Here is a 24,619-nt window from a genome sequence, read left to right as displayed (position 1 = left end):
AGGCAGGCAGGCAGGCAGGCAGGCAGGCAGGCAGGCAGGCAGGCAGGCAGGCCACATGGACAGTGCTTGCATTGGCCTGGGCCCCCGTGTCCAGCTGTGTTTCAACAGGGAAAGGAGAGCTCCAAGAACTACTGTCTTTGGCAGGAACACAAAGACTAGACGTCTTAAGAAAGACTAAGATGAAGCTTCTGTGAGTAGAAGACCGCAAAAAGTCTCAAAGACAAAAGGTTCACTCCTTCACTGTGTGTGTCTATATGAGACAATCACACACTGAACAACATTTTCTCCTCAAACTTTGGGAGGTGATCTTGGGAGAAGACATCCTACCACCACTATGACATCTGCCACCTCAGGACATAAAACATGGCTGACACGTCAACAGGCACCTTGAGCCTGCTGGCCTCCAGCTGTGACTCTCAGCTGTTCTTCCTGACACTGTGCATTCTCACACCAATGGAAATGGATGTTGGTACAGTAACTAAGGGCATGAATAGGAACTTATAAATGCAAAGCGTTTCTCACATACTGTATCTTCCATTGACATCAAAGCATGAGTGAAGTGGAAGGTTTGAGGTAAATACATTAATCTCAGGTTAGGTCATCTCACGTTAGGTCATCTCGCGTTAGGTCATCTCGCGTTAGGTCATCTCGCGTTAGGTCATCTCGCGTTAGGTCATCTCACGTTAGGTCATCTCACGTTAGGTCATCTCACGTTAGGTCATCTCGCGTTAGGTCATCTCACGTTAGGTCATCTCGCGTTAGGTCATCTCGCGTTAGGTCATCTCGCGTTAGGTCATCTCACGTTAGGTCATCTCACGTTAGGTCATCTCGCGTTAGGTCATCTCGCGTTAGGTCATCTCACGTTAGGTCATCTCGCGTTAGGTCATCTCACGTTAGGTCATCTCGCGTTAGGTCATCTCACGTTAGGTCATCTCGCGTTAGGTCATCTCGCGTTAGGTCATCTCGCGTTAGGTCATCTCGCGTTAGGTCATCTCGCGTTAGGTCATCTCGCGTTAGGTCATCTCACGTTAGGTCATCTCACGTTAGGTCATCTCGCGTTAGGTCATCTCGCGTTAGGTCATCTCGCGTTAGGTCATCTCGCGTTAGGTCATCTCACGTTAGGTGTTGGAATGTGATCAATCATTAACAGCGACAGGTCTACATGAACCCCTACAAGGAGAACCTTGTTCCCAAAACACTGAAACCCCAAACCGCATTCCTGCCTTGGGTTTCTTTCCAAACTCCAGGCAGGATTTGACCAACAGAGGTCATTCTGGGGTTGTGTCTAAAATAACCCCTGATTATTTCTATACAGTGCACTACCTTTGAAGAGTACTACTTTTCATTTTGGACGCAGCCTGGGTATCGGTCAGTACCTGGACGTAGAGCAGGTTGAGCTGGACCGGGTCTCGTGAGTCCACGTTCTGGTCTGAGTAGAAGAACTTCCTCCTGAGGAGCAGCATCTCGGTCTCCTCCACACCCTGCTCCCTCAGCGTCCGCCCATGGTCCAGCCAGTTCACTGACAATCACAATCAATACAACTCAATGGGAATCAATACAACTCCTTGGGAATCAATACAACTCAATGGGAATCAATACAACTCCTTGGGAATCAATACAACTCCTTGGGAATCAATACAACTCCTTGGGAATCAATACAATTTAATGGGAATCAATACAATTTAATGGGAATCAATACAACTCCTTGGGAATCAATACAACTTAATGGGAATCAATACAATTTAATGGGAATCAATACAACTCAATGTCAGTCAGTACAACTCAATGGGAATATATGTTTATCTATGCAAATCATGTCAATAAAACGCAGTCAATACCAAAAAAGTACAACTTTTATGCAATTAAATGTAAATTATGTGAGAAAACAACTTGATGCCAGTCAATCAAAGCCACAAAAATACAAATGAATCAGCGGTGTCCTAATAGACATTCAAAATGAAGGACAAGCACATACATCAATAGAGATACTGGTGTCACGTCAAAATGTTCGCAGTGTGAAATAGATTTTTACATGACAACTGGCACCATATTGTTTTTGAATATGACAAGAGACACTTGTCATGGACACTTTTGCGTGTGTGTGTCTGTGTGCATGTCTGTGCGTCTGCGCGTGTGTGTACGTGCGTCTGTGTCTGTGCGTACGTGTGTCTGTGCGTACGTGCGTCTGTGCGTTCGTGCGTGCTGTCTGTGCGTGCGTGCGTCTGTGCGTACGTGCGTCTGTGCGTGCGTGTCTGTGCGTGCGTGCGTGTCTGTGCGTACGTGCGTATGTGCGTGTCTGTGCCTATATGTGCCTACGTGCGTGTCTGTGCCTACGTGTGTGTCTGTGCGTTCGTGTGTCTGTGCGTTCGTGCGTCTGTGCGTTCGTGCGTCTGTGCGTTCGTGCGTCTGTGCGTTCGTGCGTCTGTGCGTTCGTGCGTCTGTGCGTGCGTGCGTCTGTGCGTGCGTGCGTCTGTGCGTGCGTGCGTCTGTGCGTGCGTGTCTGTGCGTATGTGCGTGTCTGTGCCTATGTGCGTGTCTGTGCCTATATGTGCCTACGTGTGTGTCTGTGCGTACGTGCGTGTCTGTGCCTACGTGCGTGTCTGTGCCTACGTGCGTGTCTGTGTCTGTACGTGCGTCTGTGTCTGTACGTGCGTCTGTGTCTGTACGTGCGTCTGTGTCTTTGTGTCTGTGTCTGTGTGTCTTTGTGTCTGTGTCTTACACTCGTCGTCTGTGTGGAGTTTCTGCTTAAGTTTCTCCATCTTCTTGTCGTCTCTCATCAGAGTCTTGTCCCGTCTTGTCAGAGTCCCCGTCATCTCCTCCTTCTTCTCCTCAACCACGTCGTGCACCAACGAGTACTCGTCATAGTTTGTGATACCTGCCAAAAGAGTGTTGAAAGAAAAATGTACTTTTTGGCTCATATTGTCTTTCCTATACATTCATTGGAGGAGAAAGTCAGAAGAGAGGGGCCTTGGATCTTCAGTGATTGGGGACATTGCCCTGTTTAAGGTATAGTCTATCGAATGGGACGTTAAAAAAAGGATGTCCTGACTCTCTGTGGGTACTAAAGATCCCATGGCACTTATCGTTAGAGTAGTGGTGTTAACCCCGGTGTCCTGGCTAAATGTCTAATCTGGCCCTCATACCATCATGGACACCAAATCATCCCCAGCTTCCAATTGACTCATTCACCTCCCTTCATCTCCCCGGTTACTATTCTCCAGGTCGTTGCTGTAAATGAGAATGTGTTCTCAGTCAATTTACCCTGTAAAATAAGGATTAAATATAAAATAAAATTATCCTCCAATTTGTTTTGAGGAGGTGGCAAGGAGAGAGGATGTGAGGAATCAAGGAGAGAGGATGTGAGGAATCAAGGAGAGAGGATGTGAGGAATCAAGGAGAGAGGATGTGAGGAATCAAGGAAAGAGCCTTTGTTTTAGCTGGAAATCTGACTAGTTGAAAAAGTGGCCAATCATCAAGCAGTAACATTAGACTTCTATGAGTTGACCCTTTACTCATAACGCCTCGATAATACTACCATTATAATGACATAACAGATAAGTTATGAACTGTTAATGCATGCTAACGTCAACAGACTTTTCAGCCCAATTCACCAATTACCGCTAGCCAACTAACTTACGTTACATTTTGTGCCATGACTTATAATGAACGTGCCCATCTCTAATTCATTAAACTGACCTATCCTGGCACAGATGGTCATAAGCATGTCGCTGACGATCTTGGAGTCGTCCACCATGACGGTTTTCACCGTCCCGTCCAGCATGCGGATCTTCAAGGGCCTCTGCTTCTTCTTGTACTCCAGAGTGTCCTGATAAAACCACCCAGTGAGAACAATATTGTTTAAAATACATATTTTCTTTAAGTGTTTCGCTCAGAGGGCACATTCATATTTATTAGACGTCATGTGTTAATTATAAACCACATTCACAATCATTAGACAATACTTCAGATAGCTAGCTAGCTACATCCCTCGTAGAACTGTTAGCATCATAATAAAACATTATAATATTACATTTAGCAGACGCTTCTATCCAAAGCAACCTACAGTCATACATGTATGAATTGTTCACGCTTGGCTGGTTTTGGGAATCGAACCCACTGTTATGGCGTTGCAAGTGCCATGCTCTACCAACTGAGAACAACCATGTGGATATTATCATTAATATCATCGTACCAATGTTCAGACTGACAGACAGTAGGTCCCAACTTTTCTTAAAAAAAGATTGGAGAATTTTTGTGATTGATATGCATTGTAGTGTCTAATACGGTACGTTCGGACAAGTTTAGGTTTCAGGCTTTCAAACCCAGTCGTCACTGGTGCAGCTTTTACCACCGAGTCTACAACAGATAGGTAACAGAAAAGAAAGACGATTTTTATCGCTGACAACAGTTGTTGGCTACGTCTCCGTAAGATGTTGTGGAAGATACTGCCGATATTTCTCAAAAGATCCCTATAGCTCTTTCCTGACCACCTCAACTTCATGAGTACAGATCTAAAAAGCACTTGAACAGGGAGACCAACTGACTCACTCACCCCATTCCTCAGCATGTAGTAGTCCAGGGCCTTGCCTGCCTCCAGCCAGATGCCTTTCTTGGGGTCCTCATCGGACAGGAACAGACCATAGTCATTGGCTGGAAGAGAAATTAGAGAAAGGGTATTAGAGATTGAGGAGGCGGCTTGAGAGGGATTTGAGGAGGGGGTTTGGGAGGGATTTTCTGGTTGTGTGTGTGTGTGTGTGTGTGTGTGTGTGTGTGTGTGTGTGTGTGTGTGTGTGTGTGTGTGTGTGTGTGTGTGTAAGTGATACGATCTGAAGGCGTTTCTTTCCCTGGATTGAGTGAGTCAAAGGGTCTCATCTTGGATTAGTTGACGTAATTCCAACATATAGAACAAATACTGTGTGGATTAAAAGCGTTCTTATCGGTGCATTAAGTCAGCTGGAAACAAACTAGAAGGTAACACGTCAACAAGTGACAGGAAACTGTGCCACCACACGGAAATCAGCTGGACTGTTTCTACTGGATTTAGTGCGGAACTCGGTTTAGTTTTTTAAACAACTAATTGACCAACGTTGGTTCAATTATCTGAATTACATTTTGTTCGTTTTTTTCTTCTGTGAACTCAATGCGCAGTTTCTCCAGAGCTAGAGAGGGCAGTTGCTGCGCGAGGTAAATACATGATCTATATACAGTGCATTTGGAAAGTATTCAGGCGCCCTGACTTTTTCCACATTTTGTTACGTTAAAGCCTTATTCTAAAACTGATTCAATCTTTTGTTCCCCTCATCAATCTACACACAATACCCCATAATGACAAAGTGAAAAAAGTTTTTTAGAAATGTACATATATATATATAAAAAAATGAAATACCTCATTTACATTACTATTCAGATCCTTTGCTATGAGACTCAAAAATGAGCTCAGGTGCATCCTGTTTCCATTGATCATCCTTTTGAAGTTTCTACAACTTGGAGTCCACCTGTGGTAAATTCAATTGATTGGACATGATTTGGAAAGGCACACACTTGTCTATATAAGGTCCCACAGTTGACAGTGCATGTCAGAGCAAAAACCAAGCCATGAGGTCGAAGGAATTGTCTGTAGAGCTCAGAGACAGGATTGTGTCGAGGCACAGATCTGGGGAAGGGTACCAAAAACCTGTTTTTGCTTTGTCATTATGGGGTATTGTGTGTAGATTGATGAGGGGAAAAAACTATTTAATACATTTTGGAATAAGGCTGTTAAGTAACAAAATGTGGAAAAAGTCGAGGGGTCTGAATACTTTCAGAATGCACTGTATGTATTTATGTAAATACATGATCTAAGTGATTGATAGTTGGTATTCAGCAGTCAACAACTGAAATATTTTAATAAAGTAAAGTGAATAAATGTTGGTTAATAAGTGAAAATCAGTAATGAACAGTCACTACCATCATGGTACTTTTATTCATTGTTTTATTCTGTGTTGTTACAGCACATAATGCATAGTGCATTTCAATTTTTTTATTGATTAATTATGGAAACCAAAAACAGTGATTTGTTTTTTTAAAATCTAACCAAAACCGAACCAACCTCAAAAAGGAAAAATTACTCAGCACTAGCTGGATTACATCCAAGTTTCAAAACGGTACTTCCTGTCCTCTAGGGCCTGAAAGATGCCTAGCTAGCACAGCTCGCCAGAGCTAAAGGAATCTGGCCATTTAAGACACTGAACATTCCATATTAGCTGTTGATGTTGGCCAAGACACGTCTCTCCCTCTTTTTTTCTCTCTCCCTCTCTCTCAAAGGGGAAAATTACTCACAGGTTGAGACAGGGAAGCTGTCCACTGCAGTCAGAGAGAATCACTTACGTAACAGCACACAGCTTCGTACGTAACCCCTAACCGAGGCACATTGGAAAGCAGAGAAGGAGAGGTTCCGTTCAATAAGGTACGCAGCTGTCTTTGTTACACTCAATTTGAGACATTTCTGGGCTTCCTGAAGATATTTTTTTCTCACTCCAGTATTTTTTCACTGAACCAATAGGTATTTTTTGGCCTGAAACTGATGTCAACAAAGAAGTCTAAAAACAGACAGTGATCATATTTTTGAATTCCAACCAGTCTGCATCATTGAGCTGTTATGGCAATAAAATTATGAGATGGGGATTAAGGAATTTTGAAAGAGGAAGGGGGAATTTTGGAGAAGAATGAGGGGAATCTTGAAATAGTGGGAGGGGGAATATTGGAGAAGAATGAGGGACTCTTGGAGAAGAATGACAAAATCTTGGAACATTAAAGACGCAAAAGGGAGAATTCTCCAGTCTCCAGAGCCTTGGATCACTGAAATATCCTCCTTCTCATATCAGCACTGCATCTGCTCAGCCGTCATACATGGAAACATTAACATGGAAAGGTTGAGCAGGCCATAATGACACTCAGTAAAAGTCTTCAACCCTTCAAGACCTCAGAGAAATCAACTTCATGGCAAGTATTCAATTAGAAGACGACGAAGGGCTGGAATGGACACAGACATGTTAGTATGAGGAAAGATGGGCGTGGAGGCATGAAATCGTTTGCTTTCACAACGTTTGCTGCAATTGCTTAGTTGCATCCCAAATGACACGATTCCGTATGTAGTGCACTACTTTTGACCAGAGCTCATAGGGCTCCCATAGGACTCTAGTCAAATGTAGTGCACTACATAGGGAATAGGGTGTAATTTAGAATGAGTCCCATTTGGATTACTGCAGAGTTTTAAAAGATGGGGGAAGAAATCGACACAGTTACATGTCGGAATATTATTTTTGACGATATATCGTATCGCTTTTGGCAATATTGCAATATTATTTTTGCACTCGTTTTCTGTACCTGCATCAAAATTCCAGTATTTTTCCTTTACAGTTTGTTCTCCATCTTCTTTTTAATAGGGTAAACTATTTCCATGACTGATGAAAATTGGTTTTCTCATGGCTCTCTCGTCTCGTCTCTCTGACATACAGTTGAAGTCGGAAGTTTTCATACACTTAGGTTGGAGTCATTAAAACTTGTTTTTCAACTCCTCCACAAAGTGGTAATTTTTCCAACAATTGTTTACAGACAGATTATTTCACTTATAATTAATTTTATCACAATTCCAGTGGGTCAGAAGTTAACATACACTAAGTTGACTGTGCCTTTAAACAGCCTGGAAAATTCCAGAAAATGATGTCATGGCTTTAGAAGCTTCTGATTGGCTAATTGCCATCATTCGAGTCAATTGCAGGTGTACCTGTGGATGCATTTCAAGGCCGACCTTCAAACTCAGTGCCTCTTTGCTATACATCATGAGAAAAATCACAAGAAATTAGCCAAGACCTCAGAAAAAAAAATTGCAGACCTCCACAAGTCTGGTTCATCCTTGGGAGCAATTTCCAAACGCCTGAAGGTACCACACGTTCATCTGTACAAACAATAGTACGCAAGTATAAACACAATGGGATCCCGCAGCCGTCATACCGCTCAGGAAGGAGACGTGTTCTGTCTCCTAGAGATGAACGGACTTTGGTGCGAAAAGTGCAAATCAATCCCAGAACAACAGCCTTGTGAAGATGGTGGAGGAAACAGGTACAAAAGTATCTATATCCACAGTAAAACGAGACCTAAATCGACATAATCTTAAAGGCCGCTCAGCAAGAAAGAAGCCACTGCTCCAAAACCGCCATAAAAAAGCCAGACTACGGTTTGCAACTGCACATGGGGACAAAGATCGTACTTTTTGGAGAAAGGTCCTCTGGTCTGATGAAACAAAAATAGAACTGTTAGGCCATAATGACCATCGTTATGTTTGAAGGAAAAAGGGGGAGGCTTGCAAGCCGAAGAACACTATCCCAACCTTGAAGCACGGTGGTGGCAGCATCATGTTGTGGGCGTGCTTTGCTGCAGAAGGGACTGTTGCACTTCATAAAATAGATGGCATCATGAGGTAGAAAAGTTCTGTGGATATATTGAAGAAACATCTCAAGACATCAGTCAGGAATTTAAAGCTTGGTCGCAAATGGGTCTTCCAAATGGACAATGACCCCAAGCATACTTCCAAAGTTGTGGCAAAATGGCTTAAGGACAACAAAGTCAAGGTATTGGAATGGCCATCACAAAGCCCTGACCTCAATCCTATAGAAAATGTGTGGGCAGAACTGAAAAAGCGTGTGCGAGCAAGGAGGCCTACAAACCTGACTCGGTTACACCAGCTCTGTCAGGAGGAATGGGCCAAAATTCACCCAACTTACTGTGGGAAGCTTGTGGAAGGCTACCCGAAACATTTGACCCAAGTTAAACAATTTAAAGGCAATGCTACCAAATACTAATTGAGTGTATGTAAACTTCTGACCCACTGTGAATGTGATGAAAGAAGTAAAATATTAAATAAATCATTCTCTCTACTATTATTCTGACATTTCACATTCTTAAAATAAAGTGGTGATCCTAACTGACCTAAAACAGGGAATTTCTACTAAGATTAAATGTCAGGAATTGTGAAAAACTGAGATTACATTTATTTGGCTAAGGTGTATTTAAACTTCCGACTTCAACTGTATGTCGAGCAATATGTTTGGTTATAAAAAAAATAAAAAGCAATGTGTTGGTTACGTCGAATCGCAAAATAAATATCTCAGCATCAAAACGCAATACATATAGACTCATAAGAATCGCAAAACATATCGTACATGGTGAGGTCCCTGGCAATTCCTTGCCCTACAAGAGACACAGTTATCATCTCTTTGAATTTCCTGTTGTCATATTGGGTGTTATTAAAGACAGCTGCTCAAGACTGTAATAGATAGTTCCCTGTCAGTATTGGTTTAGTGAGAAGTGCTGGCATTTATCGAAGTCTGTTGGCCTGTGCTACAGCAGATTGCTTGTTTCTGGATCCCTTCTGCATACATCATTCCTATCTAATCTCCTGTTGTCAAATGAGTGATTTTGAAAGACAGAGGCTCTAGTTTGTCAACATCCCAGGAAGCTGCACTGGACTGATAAACTGAATAGCTTAACAGCTACGCATTGGGTTATACACTATTGGCCCATTTCAAACTGTTGACGCCTACTCCTGCACTCATTTGCATTTGACAGTGACGATAATGTTTTAGACAAGAGTGAAATTATTCCTGGATTTTAATTAAACTTCAATTTAAGTTCGAGTCACACATAATGGCCATGTAATCACAGTTTAAATTGATATTAATTAAACAAAATATTTAGTTCTTCATAGACAAAATGATTCTTGGTGAACTCTAAATGACCTGTTAAAACAACAACAACTTGAAGGTGGTGTAGGCATAGACATGACTAAAATTACAGGCGCGTGTGTCGGTGGTGTGTGTGTTATGATCAAAACTATATGTGTTTAAGAGTGTGTATCGGCATGGTATGTGTTTGTGTCCGAGTTCTGTGTGTGTGTGTGTGTGTGTGTGTACTCACGCTGGCCTAGCTGTGCCTCGGGGACTCTTTCCCTGATCATTCGACAGGCGTCGTACACCATGGTGGAGGGCTCAAACTGCATGGTCTTCACCACGTTCCCCACGCCAATCTTCAGTGACAGGGCCACCATGACTGCCGCTTTCCGTTTCCACCGCCGTTACACCTGCAGGGACAGCAGGGGACACACACAGGACAGGGGGTTAAAGGTTAAAAGACAACACCATACATGAAGCATTACATCATTATGTTCATAACTTTGGGAAACAAAAGACTGAGCTCTCATTTCACCACTAACCATCCTCCTGTTAACTAGTGAGCTCTCATTTCACCACTAACCATCCTCCTGTTAACTAGTGAGCTCTCATTTCACCACTAACCATCCTCCTGTTAACTAGTGAGCTCTCATTTCACCACTAACCATCCTCCTGTTAACTAGTGAGCTCTCATTTCACCACTAACCATCCTCCTGTTAACTAGTGAGCTCTCATTTCCCCACTAACCATCCTCCTGTTAACTAGTGAGCTCTCATTTCACCACTAACCATCCTCCTGTTAACTAGTGAGCTCTCATTTCACCACTAACCATCCTCCTCTTAACCAGTGAGCTCTCATTTCACCACTAACCATCCTCCTGTTAACTAGTGAGCTCTCATTTCACCACTAACCATCCTCCTGTTAACTAGTGAGCTCTCATTTCACCACTAACCATCCTCCTCTTAACCAGTGAGCTCTCATTTCACCACTAACCATCATCCTGTTAACTAGTGAGCTCTCATTTCACCACTAACCATCCTCCTCTTAACCAGTGAGCTCTCATTTCACCACTAACCATCCTCCTGTTAACTAGTGAGCTCTCATTTCACCACTAACCATCCTCCTCTTAACCAGTGAGCTCTCATTTCACCACTAACCATCCTCCTGTTAACTAGTGAGCTCTCATTTCACCACTAACCATCCTCCTCTTAACTAGTGAGCTCTCATTTCACCACTAACCATCCTCCTGTTAACTAGTGAGCTCTCATTTCACCACTAACCATCCTCCTGTTAACTAGTGAGCTCTCATTTCACCACTAACCATCCTCCTGTTAACTAGTGAGCTCTCATTTCACCACTAACCATCCTCCTCTTAACCAGTGAGCTCTCATTTCACCACTAACCATCCTCCTGTTAACTAGTGAGCTCTCATTTCACCACTAACCATCCTCCTGTTAACTAGTGAGCTCTCATTTCACCACTAACCATCCTCCTCTTAACTAGTGAGCTCTCATTTCACCACTAACCATCATCCTGTTAACTAGGAAGAGAGTAGGAGACTGGTGTTTCACTATTAACCCTCCTTCCGGTATGTAGTTCCTCCTCTCTGTGGGGACTTTACACAAGTTGCAGTTTCAGTCTAAAAGGGGCCTTAGAGAAAAGAAGTACTGTCTCAGGGACAGATAACAGTACATGGAAATATCTAGTGAACACTGAATGTGCAACCTCTGAAAATAGCATCAACAGAACATTTGTGGCTTGACTGATTATTACGTCAATTGAGGAATCAAAAGCAGTTACCATACTAAATGAAAGAAGACATTTAATATCAATAGGGAAAAACAACTCCATTTGCTGTGAAAAATATCCCTCAAAAACAATCTCAGAATTTAGGGGAAAGGTGTTGAAAGTTTAAGTTCCGAGGGTAAATCTATTTGGGTTGCCTAGCAATGTGCAGTGATGTGAGGGCGCCTGTAGCTAAAAGAGGGATTTCAAATCAGCCTTTCCTAATACACAGGGAGGAGGAGTACGTGACCAGACTTCTCCTGTCCTATTCACACCATCACTAGTATCACTTCTCTACACCACATTACAATCAGCTCAACAGCAACGTCCTCCTCTAGACAGAGGAGAGAACAAACACAAACATACTGAAAAAGAGCAACACAATGTGGTGGTCTCTGAAAGAGGTGCCAGTTTAGGTACATCTGTCCCAGTGGACAGAAATAACCAGCAGAAGACAGGTAATACAATTCACACTTTATTAACACACACACACACACACACACACACACACACACACACACACACACACACACACACACACACACACACACACACACACACACACACACACACACACACACACACACACACACACACACACACACACACACACACACACACACACACACACACACACACACACACACACACACACACACACACACACACAGGGTAGTGGGTTATGGTCAAAGACACACCAGTCAGGGAGTCCAGCAGAATGAAAGGGTCCAGATGTGAGTTGAGGTAGACAGGAGTTTCTAGAAGTTGTCTCCAACATGACATCTTGGGAGACAACTAAAGAGTTCAGGGGCACACTGGGGTCTCCAACACCAGGCTAGGCCACCGATTGACCGGGACAACTCTATTCCCTGGTAACCTGGTCCCTAGAGGCATCCCTTCCCGGCCAGTCTGAGGCCACCCCTCAGAGCCTGCTTCCTCTCTAGGTTTCTTCCTAGGTTCCTGCCTTCCTAGGGAGTTTTTCCTTAGCCACCATGCTTCTACATCTGCATTGCTTGCTGTTTGGGGTTTTAGGCTGGGTTTCTGTATAGCACTTTGTGACATTGCCTGATGTAAAAAGGGCTTTATAAATACATTTGATTGATTGATTTGATTGAAACAGTTCAGAAGAGTTCATGCATATATTATGACAACATTTTGTGATGTTTTTGGTCTTCGGTGAGGGTTTATCAGCTGTTCAGGAAGACAACATTGTTCCTAGAGGCAAGCCGAAGTTCCGAGCCGAAAGTCTATACCCCTTCGTCGGTGATTGGTTAACAGTAGAGATTCTTCAATAAAGTCTTTGTTGTCATTCAACAAGAGACGACTCGTTTTCATGCACATTTTTTTCATTGAAAAATACTACACCAAACATCTTAGTTAGATATAAAATTGCGCGACTAAGATCTCCTTGGCAAAACCGTCAAGATGAATTACATATTTCTTAAGTTATCTTAGATTAATTCTGACTATTTTAAAGGGAGTGCATACTGGCTACAGCATCTCAGAATGGACAAACAGTACTATTGCCGCAGGACAATAGACTCTGCCTGAGGTCGGGGGTTGGTAGCCTACCTCAGCTGTAAAACGTCACAAAGTTTGCCTAGAAGGGCTCCGACACCAATAGCGTCTGCTGGCCAAGAGTACCAAGCCCCTCTCAGCGTAATTTGAGAACCGAGTGCACACCAATTTTACATGTAGAATCGTGTGAAAAATGTTGGCAGTCACACATCTTACAGTGGGTGGTCCCTAAAACAGGGCACTGAATGATCGGCAGACGAATGCAACATCCATATTCGGTGCGATGTGTGCAAGCCATTAGTCCCAGGGCCAGAGAGAGGGTTTGAGAAAGGGCTCGGAGTTGTACTCATGGGCCACTGTAAGGGTTTTCTTCACAGACAGACAAAGACAGACAGAGAAATAGAGACAGCTACAGACACAGAGACAGACAGAGACACAGATATTTAAATGGACACAGAGACAGAGACAGAACGCGACACAGACAGACATACTTCGCATCAGCATCTGTCTCGCATTTGACCAGTTAATCAACTTACGAAGCATTTCAGAGAACACCTCAGCTGAACAATTATATAAAAATAAGTCTGTAGCAAGAGTGATTTGACCCTCGGCCTAGACTCTGGACTGAGCTCGAGCCACTTATTTATAACCGGTCAGTGATGACAGCACAGATACGAACAGTAGCTAGTGTCACAGTCACGGCACCAACAGAAAGAGAAACAGCACGTAGGTCATAATATGTTGACTGTTGGCGTGGTTGAGGAGCAACCATTTTAACAATGACTGTCCGACTGTCAGGGGCGGCAGATAGCCTAGTGGTTAGGAGCGTTGGGCCAGTAATCGAACTGTTGCTGTTTCGAATCTTTGAGCCAACTAAGTGAAAAATCTGTCGATGTGCCCTTGAGCAAAGCACACAACCCTAATTGCTCTTGTTAGTGGCTCTGGATAAGAGCATCTGCTAAATGACTAAAATGTCAAATGTAATGAGCCAATAGCAATACACATCATGAGTTAAATCACATGAAATGGGCCTATCAAAAGTAGTGAACTACAAAGGAACTATGGTGACGTTTGGGACTCAGGCCAAAGTTATTCATGAAAACTCATGTCGTTAGATAGATCAATACTCATGTCCATGTTCAAATCGTGTGATAAGAATGTCAAGTCCCAGTAGGTTAACATATTGGTAATCAAAATATGATTAATGTGACTGACGATATTCGGCTCTGGCAGAATGCGGAGAATGTTGAACTGAACATCAAGATCCAATTAATGTTCTTACACAGGCACAAAGCTGGAAGCAATTCACACCTCACACTCCCATCCCCCACCACAGCCCCCACTGTGAGCTGAGGCGAATTCCACTTAGTTTTATCAAAATGGTATCTAAACTGTGAAGATTGAGGTTATCCTCTGAGTAAGTGCTTTAAATCCCTAAAAACACACACAGGTACCATTTTCACACTACTGAGCAGAGGCGGGCCGAACTGCACTGTAACCGTGATGGAAATGACGATGTCAAAAGAAGATATCCAAGCCAGCACAATACGGTTGGGGTCGGCACTATTGTGTGAATCTAGCAATGGTAGATACGGTATTAAATAGTAGATACGGTATTATCGGGGGCAGCAGGTAGCCTAGTGGTTAGAGCATTGGGCCAGTAACCGAAAGGTTGCTAGATCGAATCCCCGAGCTGACAAGGTAAAAATCTGTCTTTCTTCCTTAACCCACTGTTCCTAGGCCGTCATTGTAAATAAGAATTTGTTCTTAACTGACTTGCCGAGTTAGATTAAGGTTAAATCAACATTTTTTTAAATCTAATCAGACCCCCATGAGCTCATTTGCCAGTCAGAAGCTCATTGCCTGTTGTGTTTTGTCCCCGGTCTCCCGGTGTGGTCCGTCTCGGTCTATTGGCACTGGCATGGCTGTGTGTGGTGGGGCGACAGACAGACTGGCTGGCAGCCTTCCAGGGGCTCAATACCCACTCTATATTAAGGAGAGAGGGTGGTTTACGGCAGGATTCTGACACCCGCTTCTCAGCTGCAGTGTTGAAGAGGCTCCTATGGGAAGATGCCTACTCATCAATGTCAAATTACTTGTTGTAGATAGACAGGACACTGAAGTGATAACTGCACTGAGTTCAGTTGATTTCTGAAGATCAAGAACTGTTAGAATCTACTAAATATATTTTGGATATATTGTGTATACACTATACATATGTACAGTGGGGAAAACAAGTATTTGATACACTGCCGATTTTGCAGGTTTTCCTACTTACAAAGCATGTAGAGGTCTGTAATTTTTTATCATAGGTACACTTCAACTGTGAGAGACGGAATCTAAAACAAAAATCCAGAAAATCACATTGTATGATTTTTAAGTAATTCATTTGCATTTTATTGCATGACATAAGTATTTGATCACCTACCAACCAGTAAGAATTCCAGCTCTCACAGACCTGTTAGTTTTTCTTTAAGAAGCCCTCCTGTTCTCCACTCATTACCTGTATTAACTGCACCTGTTTGAACTCGTACAGTACCAGTCAAAAGTTTGGACACACCTACTCATTCAAGGGTTTTTCTTTATTTTTACTATTTTCTACATTGTGTAACAATAGTGAAGACATCAAAACTATGAAATAACACATATGGAACCATGTAGTAACCAAAAAAAGTGTTATTTTTGAGATTCTTCAAAGTAGCCACCCTTTGCTTTGACAACAGCTTTGCACACTCTTGGCATTCTCTCAGTAGGTGTGCCCAGACTTTTGACTGGTACTGTATGTATGCATGTATGTATTCCCACACATCTTAGTTACAGACGTTAACTGCAAACATGGTTTTGTAACCTAGCTCCTGCAGCAGCATGCCCGATATCGAGCATTATGTTCCTTTAGGAATGCACCAATACCAAACCTCAGCACAATGGAGTCATAAACACGGCATCCATCAGATTCCAATAGCTAAACCCTTCAGATGGATCAATGAAAAACCTTATATATGTGGTCATTTACATTTTGGTGAGATGGTTTTGATGATCCCTGCTGGTGTCTCTGCTGCCTTACAATAGAACGCCTGCTGAAAGTTTGGGGTTACTACTTCGGTCAAACTGACTGGCTTTCAGTATCGTGATGAGTTCCCTGCACAACAGCCAAAAACACATTTACAGCATTAGGATTTGAATAGCATGGTCATTTCTTGAGTTGAGTTTTATGGGAAATCAGAGATTACGTTTCAAAATAGTGTGGTTCTCTATTTACTTTTTCATCGTGTCTAAAAGTGACTCAAGAAATTACCATTCTGCACAACCAATTGGGACTTTGGATTATAAGATGAGTAATGATATGAATATTCAAAGTCTTAATTAGAACGTCACTCTGGCCTTTGAGTGTGTGAGACGCTCAGACCGTTAACCCGTTGTATGAAACACAGAGGTTTATATAGCAGTGTTCAACTTTAATTAAATAGAGGTTACAAGATGTGTATGAAGTTAGGCTGTATTATTTAATTCCTACTCGAAGCAGTGATTTACACCAGTATAAATAAGTGACTGTGTCCAATACAATAAAGGACAAGCTGTCCCTCTGTGTGTGTGTTCTCTGGTTTTCAGTCAAAATTCCTGAGAAGAATCAGTCTTTAAGAGTTGGCTGTAACCATGTTTTTACTGGACATACCAAATGCATCCCAGATTTACACGAGATATAAAAATGACATGAAATACCAGTAATTTAGCTGTTACCCTCCTTAAACCTCTGTTTTGACAGCTCCACCGCAAAAATGCCCTGCATACTGAGCGATTGTATTTGCATTGTCAGTAGCACTTGTCATTCATTTTTTATTACGGAGTGGAGCAGTCCCCCCTATTGGGTTGGATAGAGAGAGAGAGAAAAGACAGAAGAGGTGCTGCTGAAATAGCAGCAGGCCGGATTCGAACCCATGCTGCAGCGGTATGTGTGTTCCAGACTCCAGAGGCAGTTTATTTTGGTACAGACACCGAGAAAATCGAACTTCCGATAGGTATTTATAACAGTAGGAGGCCGTTCCTTCTCTTGCAAGAACAAAATACGTCCCTGCTGTGTACCGACGGAGTACCAACGAACCTGCTGTTTCTACTTGTAGAATCGCAATGCTTGTCAGTGGGCGAGAAATTGACTTTGAGCCAATTAGAGAGCACAAACCTCTAACAGAAGAATAGGGCACTAAGTGCTAAGTAAGTACCTATTGGCACTCAGATTTTCAATACATCTGATCCTTTAGACCAGCCCAGGCCACCTCACTAGCTCTTCTACAGTCTAGTGGCAAGGTGCAACTGCTGGGTGAGATTCTGTAGGATATAGTTTATCTAATGCTATTGAGTTTGAGGGAGGCATTGAGGAAGGCAGCACTACTTTCAGTTCACATTTCTCGCTGGCATAGTACATGCCTGCTACAAGTAACCTAGATAGATAAAGTGCATGCACTGCAAGTTGTTCCTTAAACATGGTAGAAATTTTGTTTGAGGCAAGCGATGTACCACACCATTATGATGGGAACTTTTAAGAGTTCACAAAGTTCAAAGACTAGCCCACACAACCAGCCTTTGTTAACCGATTAAGTTCAGAGAACATCTAAGAAGATTGGTCAAATATCTTCCATCAACGACATTTTTACAGGGAAAAAGTAGAATTAAGAGGGAGAGTGTCTTCACAGTTCCACATGCTAACCAAATCATCTGGAGCCATGTCCATTTGTAGACATTTACTACAGTGTCAGTCCTTCTCTCTGACTACTGTTTGGACAATGAACCATTTGGAAGAGGTGTAGCATGGAGGCAGAGACTAAGGCTAAGGACTTGGTAAAAAAAATAGACTACATTCTGGCCCGGAAAAAATATAAAATTCTTGAGTCAGTGACCTCAACCCCACTCAAAGAATGTAGCTGTCCCTCTCATGAAAATCCATCACTGAAAATAGATGCACAAAAAGCCGCTTGAGAGCTGACAAGCGATGAGAATATAGCAGAGGACGCTCTGTGGTGATATGTATTTCAGTTTCACTTCTCGTTTTTGTTTTGCATTGTCGTGCAGAATATTTTGAACGTGGTGGTCAAGGTAGGGCACAGACCCAGTTTAGGGGGGGGACGTAAAACGTGATTTGTTAAATGTTATTATGATGGTTCAACGCATTAAATGCTTCATTTTCAGTCTGGTACATTCCCCAGTTCAAATAAAGCATAAAAATCTATTCCAAAAGTCTTGCTACAGTGTTTACATTCTAGGTCAGGATTTTATATAAAAGGGTATTTAGCATAGAGCAGTAAATTTACTTGAAAGTGCCACCCGGAGTGCGTGACATTCACCTTTATTTAACCAGGTAGGCAAGTTGAGAACAAGTTCTCATTTACAACTGCGACCTGGCCAAGATAAAGCAAAGCAGTGTGACAGAAAACAACAACACAGAGTTACACATAAACAAATGTACACAAAAGAAAAGAAAAAAGCTTTATGGGCTTTATAGAAAAGACATGTATTTTAACTGTAAAAAAAAAAGACCTTTTAATGTGTCATGAACACAACCAGTCATGATCTTTCCATATTTTTTGTCAAACAAATCACTTCAAAAAGTAGGTTAAGTTACCTGAACCAAGTTCCTCTACTCCTAATCAAGTCCAGCTTCTGAACAGTGCACTTTGCACCAGCCTTTTGAATGATAAGGGACATGATCACAAACACCATCAGGGTTAACCAACATTGTCAATGTATTCAGGGACGACCTATCAGATCTCAGAATTTCCAATCAGATTTTAGAGAGGGCCGTGGCCACCCTGGGTCACGCCACTGTCGTCATGTCCTTCACACAGTGGGGGGATGTTTCCCTGATGCAGCATAAAGCTTCAAGAGATCAAAATGGGGGATACTTTCACAACATGACTGGCAACATTCAATTGTGTCACTTCACTGAATACATTCAAAGTTACCAAATCCCCTAAACATTTTTGGTATGCTTTCAGATTTTATGCCAAAGAAACTACTAAATCGTCAAAATCTTATATTGCAATTTTCTAGGCCTTTGTTTAATTTTAACATTATATTTTGAATATGCTCCATTTAAAAAAAAACTTTTGAATGCTCTTCAGGGACAATAACATATTGAGATGTGATATTCTTCCTGCCTTTTTCAAACCGAAGGCTATTCAGGGAACATCAACTTATTTGTGTGGAGCTCTTTCACTCTACAGATGCTCTGAGATGAGGTCGTAGAGGTCAAGGAACAACCTTCAAATACAAAATGGCATTTTTACACAAAGGAGGAACTCAGTGGGCTAGAATCAAGATGCCTCTCCTTCAATTAAATCTCTTTTCCTGGGTAAAATACAGTGGTGAAAGCAGAATTTGTTTTCCAGTGATGCACTTGTGGCCACTGATAGGAAGGTATAAACAATACACAAAGTCAGCTTCATAAGTACTTAAATACAGTTATGGCTTCGAGAAGTTAAGTCTTCACCTCACTATTGTTATTTTATTGTGTTACTAAATAAACTAAAGTCATAATTTTTTTTTTTTTTAAGTAAATATTTTCCTAACTCTATTTTCTTAAAATTGTTGGTTAAGGGCTTGTAAAGCAAGCATATCCAGCGCATGTGACAAATAAAATTTGATTTGAGCATTGGTAGAACAATTGCGTAACTGCACCTCATACGTTGATATTACAATTCACTTGACTGTCTTGCAACGTTTGAAGACAAACAAACTTGCACTTGTGCTCGCAGCCACACAGAGCTGTCAGTCAGAGCTGCACAACTCGGTGGTGTCAGAGAAACAACGTTTTTAAATCACCTGTAGCTGTAGCTTGTGGTCCTTTGTATCATGTCCCCTACAAGACAGACAGACCTGTTTCAGTCCTGTTCAGGAGAATATCTGGGTAAGACAAATGATTCCGTGACAAACACACAAACTGCACTTTCTTTCAAGACCTTGTGATAAGCCAACCCCATCAGTCAGCCATTGACACATTCGGAACAGGGTCAATCACGGTGTTGTTTAGACCCAACTTTAGGTGGGTCAGGTCAGGGTCAATCACAATGTTTTTTTTAGATCGACCTTCAGTTCGGTCAGGTCTGGTTTTACGTTGCCCCTCAGACTAAACAAAGGCTTAAAAACACAAAGCCACCATTGATTGTAAGGCCTGGTTTTGAAATATTGGTGGGCTTGGTCAAAGTCTGAGGTGACTACTACAGACTGTCTATCACTGAGAAGTTTCTGAGTCTGTTTGACAGTCTGTGGGTGGGAGATATCCCCCCCATAGCACACAACCCACTTTCTGTCTAAATGGTGGATGCATTATTAAAAGAGTGAGTGACATACTAAGTGACAAACTCACTTGAAAAGTGAACAAAAAGATCAGCTCCTAAGTGAGACTTTACTCATCTCGCCTCAAAAAGGCACTCGACTTCTTCTTGTCTGGTAAGTTTAACAAATTAAATGTATATGTCCAATTTAAGCAGAGCAATGCTATGCGAGACTAATCAAAAATAGTTTAAATAGTTTGAAGAATGACATTATCCAAGCTAAAAGAGACCTACTAACCAGGATACCATTGTAAGTAGTGGTCTCTGGGTAAGGTATTCTCCACACAGCTGTTTGCTCCTCAGCTTGTTCAAATGGGCCCGACAGTGCCAATTATGCCTTCAGTCTTTTAGTCCAAACGACACACCAGTGAGCTCTTTGGGAAAAACAAGTTGTCACTAGACGGGATTGACATTCAACACTTCTAAATTGTGAGTGCACATCACCAACCGTGTGATAAGATACCCAGTTCTGAATCTGAGCCTCCTGTGTTGACAGAAGCCCCAGTCTTCCTTTAATTAAAAAGCTACAACTCAGCCTGGACAAATCAATGCACTCCCATCCAGATCCACTCTGGTACAGCCAATGACAAAGATCAATGGAATGAGTAATTGCATTAACTTGATGACAAACGATGCCGGGATGATATCACATCAACTCAATATTAGGAAGGTGTTCTTAATGTTTTATACACAGTGTAGAGTGGTAATTTATAGGATCTCTGTGCATGAGAGGAAAAAGTGTATTGATTTTCTTGCTGGCGTTGACAAATCAATTTCCAAAAGGGGATTAATAAAGTAATATCCATCCATGTAAAATGCTTCTTTACAACATGTGAGTAGAGCTGATGGTAGATGACAGTAGAGCACAAGGTTACAGACAGTACCTGATAGAAACTGGTCTTAATGGGAGATATCCTCCCAGTCGGTTATGGTGCTGTAGGGTTCTTTGCCCGGCTGCAGAGAAACAGAAAGGAGGAGTTTAGTGTAACCAAGATCAATCTTTTCATTAAACTGTAACGAATTATTGAGATTGCTGCTTAAATGACAATGTCAACAAGTCAAAATTAGATTGATATCCAACGGTAAATATGGAATCTTCTGTGCTAATTGTCGTTAACAATCTCTTAATTAATCTACTTTTTATCGTCTTAAAACTTTCCATACTTAAAATGGTTGTATGCTTTGTTTTCTTGAAAGACTGACCTGAGGTATAGATGCAAATACAAAACTGGCAAAAACACAAGACATTTATACAATACTGCTCCTGGAATACACTGGCTGCTTAGAAGTGACGTTCCTGTCGATAGCTTCTCAGAAACACTGTCATACAAAATGCCAAAGTGTGTCAGGGTCAGAGATGAGCGGTGACGGTTTGACAAACTGTGGTTACGTCCTAAATGGCGCCCCATTCCCTACAAAGTGCATTTATTTTGACCAGAGCCCCATTGGTCCTGGTTAAATGTAGTGCACTCTATAGGGAATTGGGTTACATTTGGGATGGGCCATGTAACTTAAAACAGCCCTGTGATTGATAGTGGTGTTGAAACATGACTGGACACATCCATTATGAGTCATTTAAAAAGGCAATAGGCAGCGTGAACAACAGATAAAGTGTTTTCTCTAGGTGGTCACATTCATATTTGTCACATGAATTACAAATAATGAGAACGGGGTCATACACAGGGTTCACCAGATAAGAAAGCATTACAACACACACACACACACGACCATCCTTTATCTTTGGATCAACATACTGTAAAGCTGTGTGTACTTCCTTTCTCCACAGTTCATTTATTTACACTAGTATTTCAGGTTAATATATTGCTACTTAAATATCACATCTTTGGAATATTCAGATACACAGGGAATTACACTATTAGATATACAGTGGGGAGAACAAGTATTTGATACACTGCCGATTTTGCAGGTTTTCCTACTTACAAAGCATGTAGAGGTCTGTAATTTTTATCATAGGTACACTTCAACTGTGAGAGACGGAATCTAAAACAAAAATCCAGAAAATCACATTGTATGATTTTTAAATAATTAATTTGCATTTTATTGCATGACATAAGTATTTGATCACCTACCAACCAGTAAGAATTCCGGCTCTCACAGACCTGTTAGTTTTTCTTTAAGAAGCCCTCCTGTTCTCCACTCATTACCTGTATTAACTGCACCTGTTTGAACTCGTTACCTGTATAAAAGACACCTGTCCACACACAATCAAACAGATTCCAACCTCTCCACAATGGCCAAGACCAGAGAGCTGTGTAAGGACATCAGGGATAAAATTGTAGACCTGCACAAGGCTGGGATGGGCTACAGGACAATAGGCAAGCAGCTTGGTGAGAAGGAAACAACTGTTGGCGCAATTATTAGAAAATGGAAGAAGTTCAAGATGACGGTCAATCACCCTCGGTCTGGGGCTCCATGCAAGATTTCACCTCGTGGGGCATCAATGATCATGAGGAAGGTGAGGGATCAGCCCAGAACTACACGGCAGGACCTGGTCAATGACCTGAAGAGAGCTGGGACCACAGTCTCAAAGAAAACCATTAGTAACACACTACGCCGTCATGGATTAAAATCCTGCAGCGCACGCAAGGTCCCCCTGCTTAAGCCAGTGCATGTCCAGGCCTGTCTGAAGTTTGCCAATGACCATCTGGATGATCCAGAGGAGGAATGGGAGAAGGTCATGTGGTCTGATGAGACAAAAATAGAGCTTTTTGGTCTAACTCCACTCGCCGTGTTTGGAGGAAGAAGAAGTATGAGTACAACCCCAAGAACACCATCCCAACCGTGAAGCATGGAGGTGGAAACATCATTCTTTGGGGATGCTTTTCTGCAAAGGGGACAGGACGACTGCACCGTATTGAGGGGAGGATGGATGGGGCCATGTATCGCGAGATCTTGGCCAACAACCTCCTTCCCTCAGTAAGAGCATTGAAGATGGGTCGTGGCTGGGTCTTCCAGCATGACAACGACACGAAGCACACAGCCATGGCAACTAAGGAGTGGCTCCGTAAGAAGCATCTCAAGGTCCTGGAGTGGCCTAGCCAGTCTCCAGACCTGAACCCAATAGAAAATCTTTGGAGGGAGCTGAAAGTCCGTATTGCCCAGCGACAGCCCCGAAACCTGAAGGATCTGGAGAAGATCTGTAGGGAGGAGTGGGCCAAAATCCCTGCTGCAGTGTGTGCAAACCTAGTCAAGAACTACAGGAAACGTATGATCTCTGTAATTGCAAACAAAGGTTTCTGTACCAAATATTAACTTCTGCTTTTCTGATGTATCAAATACTTATGTCATGCAATAAAATGCAAATTAATTACTTAAAAATCATACAATGTGATTTTCTGGATTTTTGTTTTAGATTCCGTCTCTCATAGTTGAAGTGTACCTATGATAATAATTACAGACCTCTACATGCTTTGTAAGTAGGAAAACCTGCAAAATCGGCAGTGTATCAAATACTTGTTCTCCCCACTGTATATATGACAATGATTCATCAATATGTCAGGACTTTCATAACAACTAATACTGCACACACACACACACACACACACACACACACACACACACACACACACACACACACACACACACACACACACACACACACACACACACACACACACACACACACACACCCACCCACCACTTGGAAAGTATTCAGACCCCTTGACTTCTTCCACATTTTGTTAAGTTACAGCCTTATTCTAAAATGGATTTAGTTGTTATTTTTCCCCCCTCAATCTACACACAATACCCCATAATGACAACGCGGTAAAATTTTTGCAAATGTATTAAAAAATAATCTTTGTTACATAAGTATTCAGACCCTCGAAATTGAGCTCAGGTGCATCTGTTTCCATTGAATTCTACAACTTGACTGGAGTCTACCTGCGGTACATTCAATTGATTGGACATGATTTGGAAAGACACACACCTGTCTATATAAGGTCACACAGTTCACAGTGCATGTCAGAGAAAAAACCAAGCCATGAGGTCGAAGGAATTGTCTGGGGAAGGGTACCAAAACATTTTTGTTTGGAACCACCAAGACTCTTTCCTAGAGCTGGCCGCCCGGCCAAAGTGAGCATTCGGGGGAGAAGGGCCTTGGTCAGGGAGGTGACCAAGAACCTGATGGTCACTCTGACAGCTCCAGAGTTCCTCTGTGGAGATTGGAGAACCTTCCAGAAGGACAAACATCTCTGCAGCATTCCACCAATCAGGCCTTTACGGTAGAGTGGCCAGACGGAAGCCTCTCCTCAGTAAAAGGCA

The 24,619-nt window shown here is 42.2% G+C and overlaps 1 protein-coding gene across 2 annotated transcripts in view; it reads right to left on the bottom strand.

The window, feature by feature from the left end:
* Positions 1-24,619, bottom strand: part of tln1 (talin 1) — a 142,169-nt gene that overhangs the window by 84,499 nt on the left and 33,051 nt on the right. Inside the window, exons 2-7 of one of the 2 annotated variants that reach the window (XM_071351904.1) lie at positions 21,220-21,289; positions 9,955-10,117; positions 4,553-4,650; positions 3,697-3,826; positions 2,720-2,875; positions 1,377-1,519 (exon numbers count right to left, since the gene is read on the bottom strand). In XM_071351904.1, coding sequence (XP_071208005.1) covers positions 1,377-1,519; positions 2,720-2,875; positions 3,697-3,826; positions 4,553-4,650; positions 9,955-10,084 — 657 coding nt within the window. In that variant the 5' untranslated portion in view covers positions 10,085-10,117; positions 21,220-21,289. The remainder of the gene's footprint in view (positions 1-1,376; positions 1,520-2,719; positions 2,876-3,696; positions 3,827-4,552; positions 4,651-9,954; positions 10,118-21,219; positions 21,290-24,619) is intronic. The other variant, XM_071351905.1, reaches the window with a different exon arrangement.

Source organism: Salvelinus alpinus, chromosome 18 (assembly GCF_045679555.1).
Source record: "Salvelinus alpinus chromosome 18, SLU_Salpinus.1, whole genome shotgun sequence".
Lineage (NCBI taxonomy): Eukaryota > Metazoa > Chordata > Actinopteri > Salmoniformes > Salmonidae > Salvelinus > Salvelinus alpinus.
The sequence above is the reverse complement of the archived record's forward strand: the minus strand, read 5'-3'. Positions and strand labels throughout refer to the sequence as shown.